This window comes from Filicampus tigris, chromosome 9, assembly GCF_054856515.1.
Source record: "Filicampus tigris isolate MCC_2025a chromosome 9, RoL_Ftig_1.0, whole genome shotgun sequence".
NCBI lineage: Eukaryota > Metazoa > Chordata > Actinopteri > Syngnathiformes > Syngnathidae > Filicampus > Filicampus tigris.
Window position 1 is genome coordinate 16,668,001 of NC_141225.1, and position 18,311 is coordinate 16,686,311.

The 18,311-nt window shown below is 40.4% G+C and overlaps 2 protein-coding genes across 5 annotated transcripts; one reads left to right on the top strand and one right to left on the bottom strand.

Moving 5' to 3' along the window:
* The first annotated feature begins 3,341 nt into the window (after positions 1-3,341).
* On the top strand, positions 3,342-6,434 carry LOC147142294 (uncharacterized). Of its 2 annotated transcripts, XM_086041709.1 has the most exons (5): positions 3,342-3,503; positions 4,927-5,058; positions 5,136-5,207; positions 5,391-5,419; positions 5,504-6,434. In XM_086041709.1, exons 2-5 carry the CDS (start codon positions 4,947-4,949, stop codon positions 5,675-5,677), a joined length of 387 nt encoding a protein of 128 aa, XP_085897835.1. In that variant the 5' UTR covers positions 3,342-3,503; positions 4,927-4,946; the 3' UTR covers positions 5,678-6,434. The 2 variants fall into 2 exon arrangements, with proteins under 2 accessions (XP_085897835.1, XP_085897834.1); XM_086041708.1 differs by having other exon boundaries at positions 5,136-5,419.
* Positions 6,435-9,386: 2,952 nt separating this feature from the next.
* Positions 9,387-17,715, bottom strand: nab2 (NGFI-A binding protein 2 (EGR1 binding protein 2)). Of its 3 annotated transcripts, XM_086041712.1 has the most exons (8): positions 17,498-17,715; positions 17,301-17,340; positions 15,412-16,314; positions 15,191-15,324; positions 13,831-13,882; positions 13,610-13,724; positions 13,338-13,526; positions 9,387-9,582 (listed from the first exon to the last, which is right to left on the bottom strand). In XM_086041712.1, exons 3-8 carry the CDS (start codon positions 16,306-16,308, stop codon positions 9,485-9,487), a joined length of 1,485 nt encoding a protein of 494 aa, XP_085897838.1. In that variant the 5' UTR covers positions 16,309-16,314; positions 17,301-17,340; positions 17,498-17,715; the 3' UTR covers positions 9,387-9,484. The 3 variants fall into 3 exon arrangements, with proteins under 3 accessions (XP_085897838.1, XP_085897836.1, XP_085897837.1); XM_086041710.1 differs by having other exon boundaries at positions 15,191-16,314; XM_086041711.1 differs by lacking the exon at positions 17,498-17,715 and having other exon boundaries at positions 15,191-16,314; positions 17,301-17,488.
* Positions 17,716-18,311: the final 596 nt, after the last annotated feature.

Genomic DNA, 18,311 nt, shown 5'->3' on the forward strand with positions numbered 1-18,311 from the left:
GGTGTTGGAAGCGACAACGTGTTAAACAAGTCCCTGGAAACAAGAGCAGCTGTTAAAAATAGCGGCGCAAATATTTTGTGTCAAAAGTCTTCATACTAGCGGCCATGTGAATTTGCATTATACATTGGCAGCAGCTTGTTCAACAGCATCTGTGCTCCTTGGTCTTATGTTACTCGGCGTTGTAAGTGTGGAGTGAGTACGTGCAATTCTACTGCCTCAACAGCTATCAGACACTAATGCATTATCCACCGCGGATACCTATTTAGTGCGTCATCATTTTTAAATACATACTGGATATAATACTGTACATAACTTAATTTTTATTGACGTGAGGTATCCTGTATCTTGAGGTATCTTGATGGTGTTACACATGTAATCAAAAGATAATATATTAAGAGGGATATTAATAGAAACTGTCTGGCAAAGAGCGGGATTTCAAAATAAAACTTGACTTGCTGGTCATGTCTACTTTCAGAATCAGTAAATTACAATTGATTGTAACAAAAACAACTGATTGTAATCTGTTTCAGGAGTCATAGTTGGCATTAATAAGTATTGAGATACTTTTTCAAGTTCAAGGAAAAAAAGTTTGATTCTGATTTTTCTGTTCTTTTATAATCAGTGGCAGAAAAAAGGTTGCAGCCCTTTGTCCCAGTGGACTCAGAAACTGGGCTTATTTCATATCTAAAATGGAGCATCCATGTCATCTACTTGTAGTTGTGCATCTTTAAAGTTGTTTCCAAGTCAGAAATTTACAGTAGAGTAGCATCTGACGCTACCCCACCCATCACCGTTGAAAAAAACGTAATTAACAAATATACTCATGCATCTTTAATTAATGCATTTTTACTTGAATTCATATGACTCAAAAACACAACTGTTTCCCAACTTCTAGTGAGTCGAGGCACCCATTGTAAATTATTAAAATCTCACCCAAAAAAGTTACAAAAAGTAGGAATATTGAAATTATGGTGGTATCTTTTTAACGTAATCAGAAATGGACTTGGAAATGGTTGAATTGAACACAAAACAGAACCCATAACTTATTGCCTTTTAGGAATATTGTTAGCAGTTCAACTGAATAAAAGTCAACAAGTCAACTTTACTACATAAATGTATAAAGCTTGAAATCAACTAAATATGCAAAAATATAGACTTGTAATTAATAGATAAATAATAATTTTCAACCAAATTAAGGGAAATTGGATAATTTCCTCTGATCTCTCACAGCACATTTGTGTGTCATCGCATACTAGTTGCCAATTATACATTGTACATTTTTTTAAACATTACACAGTCTTGAAATTTCTCACACAAGTCCCTTTTGATGTGTGATACGAAAGAGTCTATTATTTCGAATTTGTTGTTCCTCCCCACCGCCATCCACACTGAAGCCATTTTGATTAAAGTGATGCTCCCCGTGTTCCTTAAACAGAGAGTTACATAAGGGAAGTGGACTGGCATGTCCGGTGGGATCACAAGGTGCTGGCTGCAAACTCAGAGAGAGTGGGTGGGGGCACTCAAGTGGATGGATGTCAGAGAAAGTAGTCTGCCACTCGTTGGACTCCGTCGCATTAAACAAGGTTTATTTTTAAACCAATATCAGCCTCAAGCAGCATTTCCATCCATTTGTCTTAATAAAGCACATGACACTGACTCAAGTTCATGTACTGGACATCATGTGACCAGAAACACCTTAATCGTGCAGTTTGACAAAAAAGAACATATTTGGAATTTGTTCGGATTTGGGAAAATATTTCCCATAGAAAATAATGAAAATAGAATGAATCCGGCTCACCTCTTTTCTGAGGCTGAGCTATGATTGGTCGTTACCTGAGCCCCGAGGGTGTGTGATGTCATTTTCAGTCGACAAAAGTGACAAAATGGCCGCCCCAAGAGATGGCTAAAAACAGGTGGATTGTTTTGCTTAGTAACTCATATTCCACAAACACAATATTAATCAGAATGCTGTGTTTTAACTAGTGGCCCTGCATAGAACATATTCTTAAAAATATATGTTTGGGTTGACTTCCGCTTTAACTACTCACAGTTTAAGTCATGAATGAATCTTGAGTTTAAGATTTTTTTTAAGTAACTTTAAAGATTTTTAAGAAAATGTTAAACTCCACACTACAACCCCAAGATATCTAATTCTAGAGGTTCAAATGTATCTAATAACAATATTCACTTTTTGAATTGTAACATTTAGACTTTTTTTGCTCTTATTTCCTTTTCAGAGAGGCCTTCATCAAAATCAACATGATAATCTGCTCTAAGGTGCCTTACCTGGAAAACTAAAGGGTAAAACATCAATATAATTAAAAATAAATAGCCTAAATAAATAAATCAGAGACCAAGGTCTCACTTTAACTAGATAATTATTAGTGTAAGGTGTGCAAATTTAGTGTTAGTTGGAGTGGGACGGTGTGCGGGTGCATTTATCCCGTCTATGCATGCGTTTGATCCCGTCTACATAAGGTCTGTCTGAGGTCAAGTCTTCCGTTCTTCTTTACAAGGCACACTTGGTTCATCTGCAGTCAGTTCTCATCTGCACAGTTTTGCTATGTGGACAAGTCAACAAATTTAGAGTGTAACGAGGAAATGATACACGGAGGTGAAATAAAAGCAGAACACAATTTGTTCTGCATTTTCAACAGCAAACTTGACGACAATACGAGTGAATATTTCTCTTAATTCTAAAATTATGAATGCAAAAAACAAATTATGAACAAATGATAAAGAACACATTTTAAAGTACATAATTAAAATGATAAATGTAGAATAAACAACTAGCAATGTGCTTCATTACAGTGCAGTATTAAATGTGTGTGTCTGTGTGTGTTTTAAACACACTCTTTTAATTGTGTTGTAATCTGGGTCTGATTTTGAACAAATCATGTCATAATACTATTTGACAATCGATTCTTTTGGCAAAAGATGAAGGATTTTTGTCTTCATACACCACCAAAATGGATTCGGACTCAAGTTCTAAGAAATCAAGACATGCTTTAAGATTCCAGCTTTCATTGAAGAGGTTTCATGGGCTCAAAGTGTCACAGTTAAGTGTAATTGACATTGTCCAATGGAACAATGACATTCGTAGGGTTTTCTCTCTGTATGTTACAGTTCATGCCTGGAAAAAAATGTAACGCTGTTTGCCCCAAAATGATAACAACTTTCCAAAGTCCTAACACTGGCGCTAATTCTGATGTTGTGTCACCTCACAACAGATCGTGGCGCTTGCTATGACGTTCTAAAAATATTTTCCGTACTGTTATTTAACCGATGAGGTCCTCTTTCAACAAAATGCTTTTCACTTCCTTATTCTCCTTAGCCACTTCCCTTTGCTTTAGATCTTCTAGTGGAGTGTGAGAGAAACAACCACAATGGCTAGAATTTATATAACAAATGTTTTTGGCTCTTCCAGGAGGCCTTTATAAGATGAAGGAGGCTGTATAGAAGGGATTGCTTGGAGCCGCGACAGTTGATCGATTGTGCGACAGGTCAGTGAATGTTGCATTTTACTACTCAAATGTTTGACCCTCTTGGGTAGCTAGCTCATATTCGAAAGACTCATCCTGATGCAGTGCAGTTGTACACATCTAACTGCTCATTGAATTTCAGACAACATTATTATTGCTGCTAGGGCGGGGATTGTGAGGCAGTCTGTGTAGGTGTACCTAATGTTATGGATAGTGAGCATACTGCTGAAATCCCAGAATTTCTCAAGGAGTGAATTAAGAATGATTAAAATATGTGTCTAACTTTCATAGAAAGAAATTGAAGTCATGGTAATTGACAGTTTGTTTTGTGTTTCATTGAGATACTTTGTTCATTTGTATATATGTGGGCGAGCGGGGAGCACATCTGACTACATACAGTCCTGTAGATTGGGGGTTCAAATTCTGACTTCCTGTGTGGAGTTTGCATGTTCTCCCTCTATTCTTTTGTGGCTTTTCTGAGGTGTCTGGTTTCCTCCCCCAATCCTTATGGTAACTGAAGACTTGTCAATCGGTGTAAATGTGTGAGGGTACGGTTGTTTGTCTTTGAGTCCCCTGACTTGGCCAGTTTCAACCTCTTACCCAAAATAAGATGGGATGGGCTCCAGCTCACTGGCAACCCTGGTGAGGTTAACCGGTACAGACTACGGACGGATGGATGTTATCTTTGCTAATTAATGAACATCTCAAAATGTCAAGTTCTATGACATATATTTAAAGAGGAAGTCAACCCCCACATTTTCTTTACAATAATATCTTCTATGCCGCCTCACTAGTCTAAACTTTAGATTCTGATTAAAAACGTGTTTGTGGAATATGAATTAAGCAGCAAAATCCAGCCATTTTGTCACTACTCAGGGCTCAGGTAACAACCAATTTACCCCCAAAAAACAACAAATGGCCTGTTTATGGCCTAATTAACCTGTTTTCTGAAGTTGAAGTGATATGTCGTTATTTGAGCCCTGAGCAACTGTGATGTTCTTTTCAGTCGACGGCAAGTGACAAAATGGCCACCCACTGAGATGGACAAAAACGGGTGGATTTTACTTCTTAACCAATATTCCACAAACACAATTGTAATCAGAATGCCGCGTTTACACTATTGCTTGGCGCATACAACATATTATTGTAAAGAACATTTTTGGGTTGCCTTCCTCTTTAAAATGAACTCATTGTTTTTCCCCCAAATATCGAAATCCACTTTAAACTTCAATTTTAGTCCAAGCTGTTAAATTGTTAATGATGTCATATGCCTCTTATTAATCACTCTAGATACTCCCAAAAGTAAGTGTTGTCAATAAAAGTAAAAGAATTCCTGTGTTTGCCAAAAATGTTGTTGTTTCCATGCTATCCTGTCTACATGAGGCGATTTCTATGGACAATGGTGACAAAAATCCTCATCCAATTAAGCCATATGATCCTACAGCTGCCGATTGGTGAGGTGAGATGGAGGCAGCATACAGAGAACTTTACCAGGAGTTTGTTCGCCTGAGATCTCTTTGCCTCAGGCAGGCGGCTCTGTTGCAACATCTCATGACAACGCTACAGAAGACCAAAGGTTCAACATAACAGACCACAAAATACAGTAGCTCTCACGATCCATCATGATGACTCAGCAAAAGTGTTTGTCTGCAGGTGCTCCTAATGGGGGCTTGTCTGCCGAGCGTATCCAAGAAATCCCGGCGCATTTCCAGGGAAACCCAATAGGTGCGCACAACCCTGCAGCACAGTCTGACGTGTATGCGCTCGCTACAAATGAGAACACGTCTCATCTCCTGGCTGAAGATATGGCCAAGCTCAGCATGAAGGCGCCTGATGGCAGAGCACAACAAAAGTTGTCATTAAGACAGGTTCCTGTAACTACTAAGTTTTCCTGTTATCCTCCCACAGGAGGCGGGAGCCACCAGGACTCAAACGGGGTAAATTGACCACGTCGGGAGACGTCATTTCTTTGCACCATGTTTCACGTATTTACTTGTAAAAATGTGCTGCCTTTGCCTCAGATGTCTCTGTCAGACCGTCAGTTCCTTGGCTTTGACCCGAGTCTTCCAGGTAGATTGCTGATGTCCGACGTGACGCTGCAGTCTCACGTGTGCGAATTCTGCCAGGCCATTTTTCCGGGACACACGACCACCAGGGGGGAGTTCCTGCAACATCTCCACAACCACGTCACCTAGTTACCGTCACCAAGGGCACGGCGCAAGAGACGCGGTTAGATTTCCTCTTTATAAATCCTAATTCAACCTCTAGTCATGTTTTACGCACGACATGGTAAAAGGTCGATCAAAACTGAGCACTGTTGAATTTGTAAGGGAGAAATCAAACTGTAGCCCTCATAAAACCCAAATTGGGGTTTTAATGAGGGAGAACATTTGAGGCACTCTAAAATCAGTTGTTTCAAAAATAACCCAATAAAAAACAGTCAATACAAATCTAAAAATCTAAACAAAAGTAAAAACCTTTAGTTTAGATGAAGTTTTCAAATGAGCTATTCGGTTTTGCTGGGTTTGAAAATGCAACATCGAATGATGCTGTGATAGGCAGTCTGCTGACAGACATGCCTCTAATTTTGTCCAAATGACGCTTGCCAGCTTTTGCACTGAAACTCATCATTTTAACATTTGTATCTGTCATGCAAGTGTCAAGAGGAGTTGAATAAAGAAATGAAAGTAACATGAAGCAAAAGTATATGCCATCTGAATTGGGTCCGACATATACGGACACAATGGAGAGGGAACTGGAAGGTGTTTGCAGAGTGATACTGTCACCCACTGCTGTTTTTTAGATATTGCAACCGTTGACTGGTGGCACAAGAACATCTTCACATTGAGCGTTGTGGCTGTTTTGTCATTTTGTACTCTTTCAGAAATTGATACACAACACTGATGGTTTTGAAAGACTAAAAAACGAATAAATAACATTTTTCCCAGTGTATTAAGCATGCATTTTTGTTGGTTACACTTCTTTGAACATTTTTATGCTAATTGTCAGCCGTTATTTTTCAGCAATCAAGTTGTGTATGCATTTTGGACCAATTAAGTGAAATGGGATCATTTCCCTCGGCACCCCTACCTGATGATCTCTCACGACAGCGGTTGGGAATTCACTGCTGTGATGCATGCTTTCGTCTAATGTATAGGACTGAACAGAATTTCACTCCGTGCCTTGAGATTTAAATGTTACATAAGTCTCAAACAGTAATGGGCCCCTACAGGTTATTGGGATGGCAGCACGATTAAACAAAACAAAACAAAACAAAACAAATGGTCACTGTGTGTGTTTGCAATCAAGCTCGCACTGGTCATCTGTCAGCTGTTCAGTGCTGTGTTGCTAAGGAGGGAACACCGAGGCTAAGAATAGCCTCAGAGAATGAAGGCGCTAATTAGCACTGCTGACAGCTGATTGATGACACCGTCTTTGTCTGCCTTCATTCTCCCTCATTCTTTCATAATCATTGTAGGGAAAATAATTTAAATGTGCGTGGCTATTAATGTCTTCTATTAAAATGCAGTACATTCATTCGGATTGATTCGTTTCATCATTTGCCTTCAAAGTTCAGACTTATGGCTGGTCTAAATCCTGGGCAGCGTACCACTGCGCGGAGGGGGGGCTGGACTCGATGTTGGTGATTTTACCGATGAGTCCAGGCCGTCAGATCTTGGAGAGCTGCGCTGCTGTGGGAGTGGTCACAGCTGACTTTAATCATGACCAGTTAAAGCAGCTCCGTTCATTGCCTTTAAATATGGCATGCTAGTTGTGCAATACTGCCCCGACATAGCTTGGCACATCTGAATCTTGAAGTTGGGACTTGGAGACTGTGATCCCAGCCCCGGTTGTTTGGTGTGTGCTCCCCCACCCCAATGCCGCCCGGTGCAATGATTTAAAAAAATATAATGTCATGATTCAAAGGGTATACTCATGCTCACATATGACAGACTGAAATATGTTGCATTAGGCCAGTTGTCTAACCTGCGGCGGTGTTAGACAAGAGGTGGTCGGAGCATGCATAAGGTTAAGCTGAATTTGTATTTAGAAAACTGAATGTGAAATTATACATAATTTAATTTTCAATGAGGATCAAATACAGTTTCAGAAAACCCGATATAAATTCAATAATTTTAAATTCAGTTTCAAATTTATTTGGATTTGAGTTCCAAACTAACAAATTCGAATTCAAATTGTAAAATTCTGATTCAGTTTTTCACTGCAGTTTAGCAATTCAAATTCAAATATAAATGATTCGAATTCAGTTTAGATAATGGATGGAAAATTAATTAATCAATGTCAAATTGTTATAAAATTGATCTGTATTATCATGGCAAGGATTTGTATGGGATTTTTGTTTTAATTTCAATTGACACAACTTTCTTCATTCTTTAAGATTTGCACATATGTTTCCAAGTTTCTTGTAAGGGTGTTTCCATGTAAGTGTGTGAGTTCTGGTGGCATCATCGTGAGTCACGGCTTGCAGGAGAGCGTCAGCACAACAAACAAGATGACAGCAGGAGTGTTGCTGGCTACTTGACGCAGCTCCTGCAGCATCTTTCACACAACAGACACAAGTGCGTGTGTTACAATGCAACACACTACAGCCTTAGGCAATATTTTTTATATGTAACAAAATAACTCATTCAGTACCAGACTTTTTCAGACCCATTGTGGAATGACATATAAATATGTCATTGGGATAGAATGAGTTGATAACTGTCACTAATGCTCAAGCGACGAGTAGGCGGAATGAATGCACAGCCCAGAGTGCATGTGTCATTCAAAGTAACATGTTTACATTTCATAGCCAAAAATGCTACTGCAGTATTGGGCCAACTTTTTTTGCTCAAGGGCCACATTTGATTTTTAAAATGGGCAGATGTTATTCATAGATGAAAATAGAAGAAATACAAGTTAAAATGTGCATATAAAATACTTTGTTTTAATTCAATTGTAATTCATGCTTTTTATTTATGTATAATTAATCAAACTATAATAAAGAACCCAGTTATTTTATATTTTTTGTAAATGTATACAGTTTGGTTAACTTGCTAATATTTTTTTTAATCATATTATTTAAAATAATTCAATCAAATAAGATAAATGAATTTTAAAAAAAGCATAAAATGAATGCCATCCATTTTCTATATCCTCATTAATCGGTGAATTGGCATCAGATGCCCATTGAGTTGCCATCCCTTGCTCTGATGAAACGACTATGAAAAAAAAAATTCTGCCTCTGTGTTTGTTTTGAGTGCAGATTCAAAGGCTAAATAAAAAAATAAAAATGGGCACAGGCTTCTTGTCATAACAAGCCATTCAACTCCATAACATAACACTGGCATAGTGTCACTGTAGCGACATATCCAAACCTTGCATTCATATTTGTTTTTAAACCCTGAAGTGTCACTTTCAATTTCAATTCTGCAACAGAGCCAAATGTCTACAGCTCATGAAACCTGAATTCAATCCAAAAAAGACAAAGTTCTTACCGAGCTTAGAAAATCAAAACTGTGTGATGGATACAAAAATTAAGATGAAAACTTTCAGCACAACAAAAACATGGCACAGATATCTAACAGAATGTGTGTCTATACTATCACTAAAGGAGGATAAAATGTGTTTTCATGTGACATACAACAACAGATATTAAAGACTGACAGAATTAACATCCTTGACTCATTTTCTTTTTTGAGTGTTTCCTGCAAATGATAATCGGCAAACTGTTCTAGACTGTACATCTTTGAGAATGTCAATAAACAGTTTTTCTCGCAGTGCCCTACCTAGTGATTAAAAGGGGGTTCATTTCCAAAGTTGTAGTGCCCCCTTGTGTGTTGGGGGTGTTTCCTATTAAAACACCGCTAACAACGAAAACCAGGCTCATAATAAACAGATTGATTCAATATGCAGAATGAATGCTTTTAATAACAAATTGTCCAATAACAGGTCCATACAGTTCACTGCAGGCTGATAATGTCATCGAATGACGTCGCTTTTTACTTCGCTCTCTGATTGACGCTGTCTTTGGTGACGTTTGGGCTGATGCTCCGGCACACAGTGATCGGGCTCCGCTGCTGAATTTTATTGGCATGCTCTATGGAGACAGGAAATGGAGAGAATAAACACATCTTCCCCAGCATTTCAAGCTATAGTATCTCATTTTACCTTGAGATAAGAGGTAGGGTATACTGTTTTTTATGAGGATTGTTCTAAGGCGAATAACATCACTGTCATCCCCATGGTGACTCACAATTAACCTACTATACTATAGTGGTTTAAAATATATGCAGACCAGCCAGGACATCTTTCATGTTGTTAGCATTAGCATTGATGCTGATGTGTCTGTTGTGTGTGGTGCTTGTAAAGACAGTAAAATGATCAAACAGCCCTTAATTGGCATTTGATGGTTTATTAGTGTTTTGTCTCATTAGTTTGTCTTCTTTAGATCGAGACCATGTCGTTGTTGTTTTATTTCCTTTAGTATGAAGACGGAATGAATAATCAGTGCTCACACAGTAGAATCACAATATAAAATTAGGTTATTTTTCTCTTGAGTTACGGTGAGAAAAGCGCTATATAGATTTTATTTATTATATAACGATTTTGCAATTCTCCACCCAGATATCCAATACCTCAATGTTTTCAATTTGCCGTTGTTAGCTTGTTTTTACAATTACCTGTTACCTTTGTTTTCGTGAGCTGATTATTGTTGTTGTAGCATGAGGCCATGAGGGCGCGCTTGGAATGAGTGTGCCCGCAAGTGCCTGACAAATAATTAGCACCTCGTCAGTTGCGCCTTCTATCGCTGATTGGTTGTTTTTCCCCAGGCGCGGTGGTTTCTTGTAACTCAAATGACAGGCACAAGATGGGGCCAGAGAGGGCTGACATTTTTGCCACAGATCATTTTACTCATGTACCGTAATACTATCAGGACATATTGAAAGGTTTAATACACATGAAAAAAATTGTTTGTTTTTTTAATTGCAAATGAATATTAAAACATTGCTTAAAAATATCTGTCCAGTAAATAAAGGTATAATGGTAGTGACAGTTCAACCCTGTAACATATTTATTGCAATTTCATTGAGGTTTTTTTTTTTTTAAATACACACAAGTTGGAGGCTGACAGTTGTGTTTTTTCCTTTATATTCATGCTGTCATTTTATTTGCAGTGGCCCTAAAGGAAATCACACAAAAACAGTTATTATCTTATGCTGCTTTAAAGACTTCGTGCTATCTGAGAATCACTGAGGACCAACACGCTGCGGGCAAACTCTTCTCAAGTCCATAAATGGAAGGTTAAAGAAAATTACAGAAAAGTGAGATCTCTCTGATACACCCCTTGGGTTCTGATCTGATACAGAACTCTATTTAATATGACTGGACAGCGTTAAAGGCTAAATATTAGTCACCGCCACGAAGTGAGGTGTTTTAAAGTCTTTGAATAATAGTTTGGGGAATTCAGCAAGAAACACCCCCACAAGAAATGAGGTCATCACGGTTCATAAATTGCATGACGAACATCTTGGCAATTGAATAACTGAAAAATGTGGCCATAATGCCAACAAATGAGCAATGTCAACAAACCACATATTTAAACAGTAACTTGGGTTTACACTTGTGTATAGTCCGACAATTTTGAAGGTGATAAAAGAAAAATTTTACACAGAAACATACCAAGTAATGCATAATCCTGACTAGATTGAACGACAAAATATGAAGTTATGACAAGACATGTTTAGAGGAAGTGAACTGAAGTTAGGCAAGTGAAAGACAAGAAGTGAGGCAGATTGACGTCAGAGATAAAACGTATGTCACTTTTTTTTTATTGTTGTTATTTCCGCAGTCCTTTTGGTTGCGGGAGAAGAAGAATAAAAAAGACTGTGCCATTTCGCAGCCCACAGGTTTTATTTTGGTGCACTGTCGCTTGGTGAGTCAATGCAACGCCCCTCAATTACCTCCCACTCCATCGCCCCCACAGCCCATCCTTCCCGCCCCTCTGCCCACGCAGCCAACGCACTCTGACGTCAGTTGCCGCCGAGGTGGCGGCGCTGCGGCTGCTGCTGGTGGGGGTCTTGTGCTGTCGCCCACAGAGTACTTCCTATACCACCTCCCCCCTTCTTCTCTCCCTCCATCCACGCCCACTCATGTCTTGGCCGGAATCCTTTTCCTCCGTCTGCCTATCACAACTAACTTGGACACATCACTTCTTCCTCATAAGGCAGTGTGATACCAGGAAGAGCCTTAAAGGGGGAGTCAACACAAACATATTTTTTCCAAGAATGTGTTCTATGCAAGCCCACTAGTTGAAACAAGGCATTCTGATAAATATTGCATTTGTGGAGTAAGAGTTAATCCACCCGTTTTTAGCCTTTTTTTCTCTGGGGGCGGCCATTTTGTCAAATGACATCACAACTGCTCGGAGCTCAGTTAACGACCAATCAAGCTTTCTGAAGCTGAGCTGTGATTGGTTACCTGAGCCCTGAGCAGCTGTGATGTCATCTTCAGGCGACAGAAGTGACAAAATGACCGCCCCCCGAGATGGTTTAAAAGGGGTGGATTTTGCTGCTTAACTCATATTCCACAAACGCAATATTAATCAGAATGCCGTTTTTCAACTAGTGGGCTTGCTGGGAACATATTCTTGAAAAAAATGTGTTTGGGTTGTTTTCGCCTCTCATATATATGTATATATATATATATATATATATATATATATATATATATATATATATATATATATATATATATATACATATACATATACATATATATATATATATATATATATATATATATATATATATATATATATATATATATATATATATATATATATTTATATATATATATTTCTCCTTGCAGCTTTAAACATCCATCCATCCATTATCCATAGATAACCCGGACTGGTTGGCAGCCAATCGCAGGCCACATCTGGATGTTTACACTCATATTCACGCCTATGGACAATTTTGTCATGAACCTAACATGAATGTTTTTGGACTGTGGGAGAAAAATGAAAGAAAAAATAAACCAACCGTACAAGGAAATGCAAGCACAGAGAGATCGCAAACCACTAGACCACCATGCTGCCCCATGTCAAAGAATGCTATATAAGGAACCACCAACAAATTGCTAACAGCTAAAGTCATTTCAACTTGCTAAATTAGCACAAGTCCACAACATACTGTAATAAACAACTCTCATAGCTAAATTTCTGGGATCATTTCATGTCAAGGTAACAAAACTATTCAAAAAACATTAACATTAAAGTACATCACTTTTGCAGCTGTGATGCTGTCAACTGATAGCTTGAGTAAAATGCACATTTTTTGGAAACATTTGGGGTAATAAGTGCAGAACTCGACAAACTAAATAACAATTTTGCTGTGTCCAATGAGGAAACGTTCCCCTTTTATACCTTCAAACTGGAGCCTCTTCTACACTGCCTGTGATAGCAGTAATTTTTGCACCTTACATCAATTTTCTATTGCGTTTTTCCTCACATGGGTCGCAGGTGTACTGGAGCCCGAGCCCAGTTAAAATTCTAACCAGTAGTCCACTCTGGTGTGTTTGCAAAAGGCAAAGACGGATGAAAGCTGGTCCTTCTGTTACAACTATTGCACTATTTTCATGGGATCTCTGTCTAAAAAAGGTTTGATTTCATTTGTGGTGTTTTGTTAAAGTTATGCTAACTAGTAAGCTAAGAATGGACTGTACAGTTTTGGGAGTCTCAGTGTTGATATATATTTTTCAACTTGCAAAGAGACGGGCAATCATTGAGAAATAATCGTTTATTCTGTTGGCAAAATTAAGCACACAATGATAAGTTAATATCTGAAAAGTCACCTGTGGAGTGAGTTCCGTCTGACTGTAATTTGATCTTGGCGGCCCGATCATGTGACACCATGCGAGCCAATCGCAGCCCTTCATCCATGAGCGTTTGTTGCATGAGATGGCGACTCCAGGTGGCCGGGTTGGAGCTGTCGGTGGCGGGGCACGGCGATGGCGACTGATTGCATTGTGAGCTCATCGTGTCTGACAGGATAGAACGCAAGAGAATGTTGTTAGAGGCAATAGGAACATCCGTAGTAGTCGGAATAACATCATTAAGTGTTTACCGTGCGACACGCTGTCCGGACTTTCTGCAGACAAGCTGTCATCATCGGCCCTCTGGTTCAAGGCCTCGGCATTGTCTGCTCCGAGGAGTGACGACGTGCTCTCGGGTGAAGTCACCTGGAATTGAAAACACATTCAGTTGTTCAAAACAACTTTTATTCCAGTCAATATACAGAGATGCTATAATAACAAGCACTCCCGAAAGAGGGCTTTGTCAACTCACGTCGAGCCTTGCTCTTTTTTGGGACGGCACACTGTTCTCCTCCATGTTTGACCTGCAGGATGATGGCAATTAAAAATGTCACCTTTGCATCGCAGCTGTATTCGCTAGAAGCGTTCTATCCAATTCCAATTTTACCTTTAGCGTTCAGTTTGATTGACACTTTTAGGCAGATATTCCAGCCATCTATTTTATAATTTCATTGCTTGTCCTCATTAGGCTAGTGGGCGAGCTGGCGCTTATTCCAGCTGACTTTGGGTACCCTGGACTGGTTGCCATTCAGACTAGAGTCTTCCTTCAATGAACCTATACATGCATGTTCTACACTGTATATGCAAGTTCCAAAAATAAAGGCCTGAGCTGAGATTCGAACATAGATTGTCCCAACTGTGAGGAAGACGCGCTAACCACAAGAGCACCATGCTGCCCAGAGAGATATTCATGAAACACTTTTTGTTTATGATTGTACGCCATCGTTTGCAGTGGCCTATGACTGCCCAACATCTCACTGACTTGTTTGCAATATTTCACAAAAGCATGCATTTAATCAAAACAATAAAAACATCTCCCAGGATGGTGCAGTGCAGTTCTACAGACATTATAGCACCGCAAGATCATACAATGCCACAATATATTCCGGCTGTCATCTTCTGGATTGGTTTACGCACAAACATTTTTTTGTGACGTCATCGGATGTAGCAGATGAACCAACATCCATCCAGTGTATCCCAACGGTAACTCCACCGAATCCAAAAATGAGAGCTGCTGTCCTGATTGCTATTTTTTGGGTTTGTTAGTTTATTCCAAAACAACATTCGATTGCCACGCAACAGTGGCACAAGTAAAGTCTGCTGAAAATATGTATAAAATTGCAGCTGTTTGACTTATGATGGAAGGGCAGTACAGTGGAATTGTGGCATGCAGATCTGTCTATACCAGGGTTGGGCAACTCTGGTCCTCGAGGGCTGCAATCCTCCATGTTGTAGCTGTTTCCTTCCTCCAACACAGCTGATTCAAAAGATCAGGATCGTTATCAGGCTTCTGCAGAGCTTATTGATGAGCTGATCATTTCAATCAGGTGTGTTGGAATAGGGAGACATCTAAAACAGGCCCGGATAGGGACTGTTGAGGACCGCACTTGAACTAAACACACCCAGATTTCAAATTTAGTAAATCTATGAGTAGACTGAAAAAAAAATATTTTTTAGTACTGTTTGTGACATTTTGTTGGGTGTGTGCTGTAAGAAATATGCTGTCAAATATGTGCCTTGGCACAAAAAAGGTTGTGCAACGCTGTTTTATTCATTGTTCCCTTTTCTGTTGCAACAGAAGCGTTGCTGAAAGACAAACACGCTGTTCTTACCTTGCGTGCTTGAGAGTGGTGGTGTAGGCACATTTTCTCGCCACCTGCCGAGCCAAAGAGAAGAGTTCCACCCTCCTGAGTAAAAGGGCGTTGTCGCGCATACAGAACTGGGCTGCAGCCTCGTTGATGATCAACTGAGGAGAGAAGACAGATGGAATCTGTGACCATGACGGTCGGGTGACACAAGGATAAGAAACATCTGCGCTCTTGGATTGTTTTACCTCATGCTGTGTGAGTAGCTTGCCTTCTCTCCGCTTGGAGTCAAAGCGTCCGTAGATGAGGCTGTACTTGCGGATCTCCTCTTCCTTCTTCACGTCCTGGGAGCCCATGTTGAAGATGTGGCCCACGGTCTTGGCGATCTTCTTGTTTATCCTCAGCAGACTCTTTACCTCCGTCGGATCGGAGCGAGGCAGAGTCCTGAGGAGTCTATCTACGCTTTCCGCCACAGCGCGGCTCGTCTCCCCGTCCAGTTGTCCTCCGGGCCAGGCCGAAAGAGGAGCGGGGGCGGAAGATGAGCTTGGAGACGTGGAGGGACCGGGGGGACCTGCGGGAAGATGCGGCGGGCTGGGCGGATCCTCTGCAGAGGCTAAGCTGCCGTTCCCATCAGGCTCTGGGGTGAGCCAGTGTGGGTCCATCGGGGACAGTTTTTCCCGGTAATGCGAGTCTGGCGGCTGTGGGGAGGCCTGAGAGCAGGGGCTCCGGGGGCTCCCACTGTGCATGGGTGTAAGACACGCCCGATCCTCCCGCTCGCACGGCGACCCCGGCTGCCCGTTGCTCAAAGACTTCCTCGGTCCACCGGAAGATCCGCTCGGACCCGTGCTGTCCACTTTAAAGAGCGGGATCCCCCCGAGGGAGGGCAGGCTGGAGACAGGCTGGCTGAAAAGTGCCGGATTCGCCGCCCAGTCTCGGAGGGCCTTCTGCAGCCGACGCACGTGTAGCGGCTTGGTGGCCATGCCGACCAGGGCCATGATCTCCAGGAACTCGTCCTCGGCCGCCTCGCAGAGCTGCTGCACGTCGTCGCCGCCCTGCTGGATGAAGGTTTCGTAGTAGGCCAGCAGGTTGGCCCTTTGCAGCACCCGATAGAGCTGCAGTTCCCCGAGTGTGCGTGGCAGAGACATGGCACGCTGCATGCAAAACATGAGCATGAATGAGACACATGGACATACCTACTAAAAGTTTGACATCTTCACGAGACATTGAAAGAGGTTAATGAATACTTTTGAAGCTGACTAATTCCACGGGAACCATTCGGCAGAGGTGGCAAAAGTACTCACACTCTGTACTTAGGTAAAAGTATTATCCATTTGTGTGGGGGGAAAAAAAGACTGGCCAAAGTAGGAGTATTGATTCGACTCCTGTACTTAAGTAAAAAAGTGCTGACTGAAAAGCACTTAAGTACAAAAGTACAAATTGATTCTTGCTGTCAATTATATACAAATAACACTCGCTAGCACAAGAAAAACAAAAATCTCTGCACACAAAATGTTGCATGTTTTTTTTTTCAATGCTAGCATTGGCTTGACTTTTATGCTATCCAAACCTATTCCCTTAGCTTTGCTGATGTAAACTGAACAACAAAAAAAAGCCAAATTAGCTAATGATACCAACTGAAAAAACATCTTACTTGTGAATTTTTCAGAATAAACTGAGAATTTCAGAATGGCAGAAGTCAGTAGTTAGGATGGTACAACAAACTCCACCATTACATCAAGTTACAACAATCAGTAAGGCCATGATGGGGGATATCTTGCTTCTCCGAATCTGTTACCGTTATCGTTAACGCTCCCCCGTGTCTGTTTTTTTTCACATTACAAGACTCCATGAGCTAAGTCAATCAAGATCTTAACCACGGTTTACTCTCGCTCACTTATTAAAATGGTACACGGGAAGTTGAAATACAAGCCAGAGGAAGAAAAAGACAGATATCTGCTTTTGAAATGTAGGGAGTAAACGCATGGTCATCAGAAAAATAAACAGTCAACTAAAGTACAGAAAAATGACACTGTAAATCTACTTAAGGAGAGAAACAGCATGTACACTTTTTTATTTTACATCCCACTACTGATTATCAGTCATCTACTTGATACGCAGTCGTCATTAACGTTCTTACCTTCTTCAGGCTGCTGAGAAGTCTGTCAAACAACAGATGTCTGTGTACATATGGGGAAAAAAAGCCCAGCTTCAATCATTGTTCCGTTTACCCAAACAAATATTTAAAACATTCGTGCGCCTTTGAATATGTTGCAAATGAACACGCTGCAAAAAATGTACTGCCTGTTTCTCCATGTTTTAAATGCAGTCTCTTACCTTGAAGCAATAGCTTCAGATTGGCGTAGTAAATCCCCTCAGCCTACTGTGGCTCGTCTGAAATCACTGGCAAAAATCCTCCTCCGGCGCACCGTATTGGTCGCTGGCTGCCTCTCTTTCTCTCTCTGTGTGTGTCTGTGTGGGCTGGAGAATGACGGGGGCGGACTGCAACGCGCCATCTGACCGAAAAAGAGCCTTCCTCTCCCGGTAGAGAGGCGGCTTTCAAATTGAAGGTGTGGGTGGTGGTGGTGGTGGTGATGGGAGGGGGGGGGGGGAACTCGGAATTAACCCTCTGCGTCTTCAAGATGTGTTCAGGAGCATGAAGCTTTTAAGGGGGATTCCACTGACTCCTGACAGAGAACCCTGAATAAAAATCATGTAAATGATATGCATTTGTTTTTTTATTATGCGTGCTTAGTTTGAAAGGTCTTTGTTAGGTCTTACACTCGTACAGTGCTCAACATGAGTAAACGAGAGAAAAAAAATAATGAAATGTAAGTTTTTGTCAGTGTCTCAGAAACAATGTCTGTCTGTCTATCTATCTATCTATCTATCTATCTATCTATCTATCTATCTATCTATCTATCTATCTATCTATCTATCTGTCTGTCTGTCTATCTATCTATCTATCTATCTATCTATCTATCTATCTATCTATCTATCTATCTATCTATCTATCTATCTATCTATTATAGACTTTTCCTGTGGTGCTATTTTTGCAACGCTGAATGAATTTCTTTGACATTTTTAAACGTTTGATAATTTGATTAAAGGAGCTCAAAATCCAACTTTTTGCTCATGATACTGACTACCT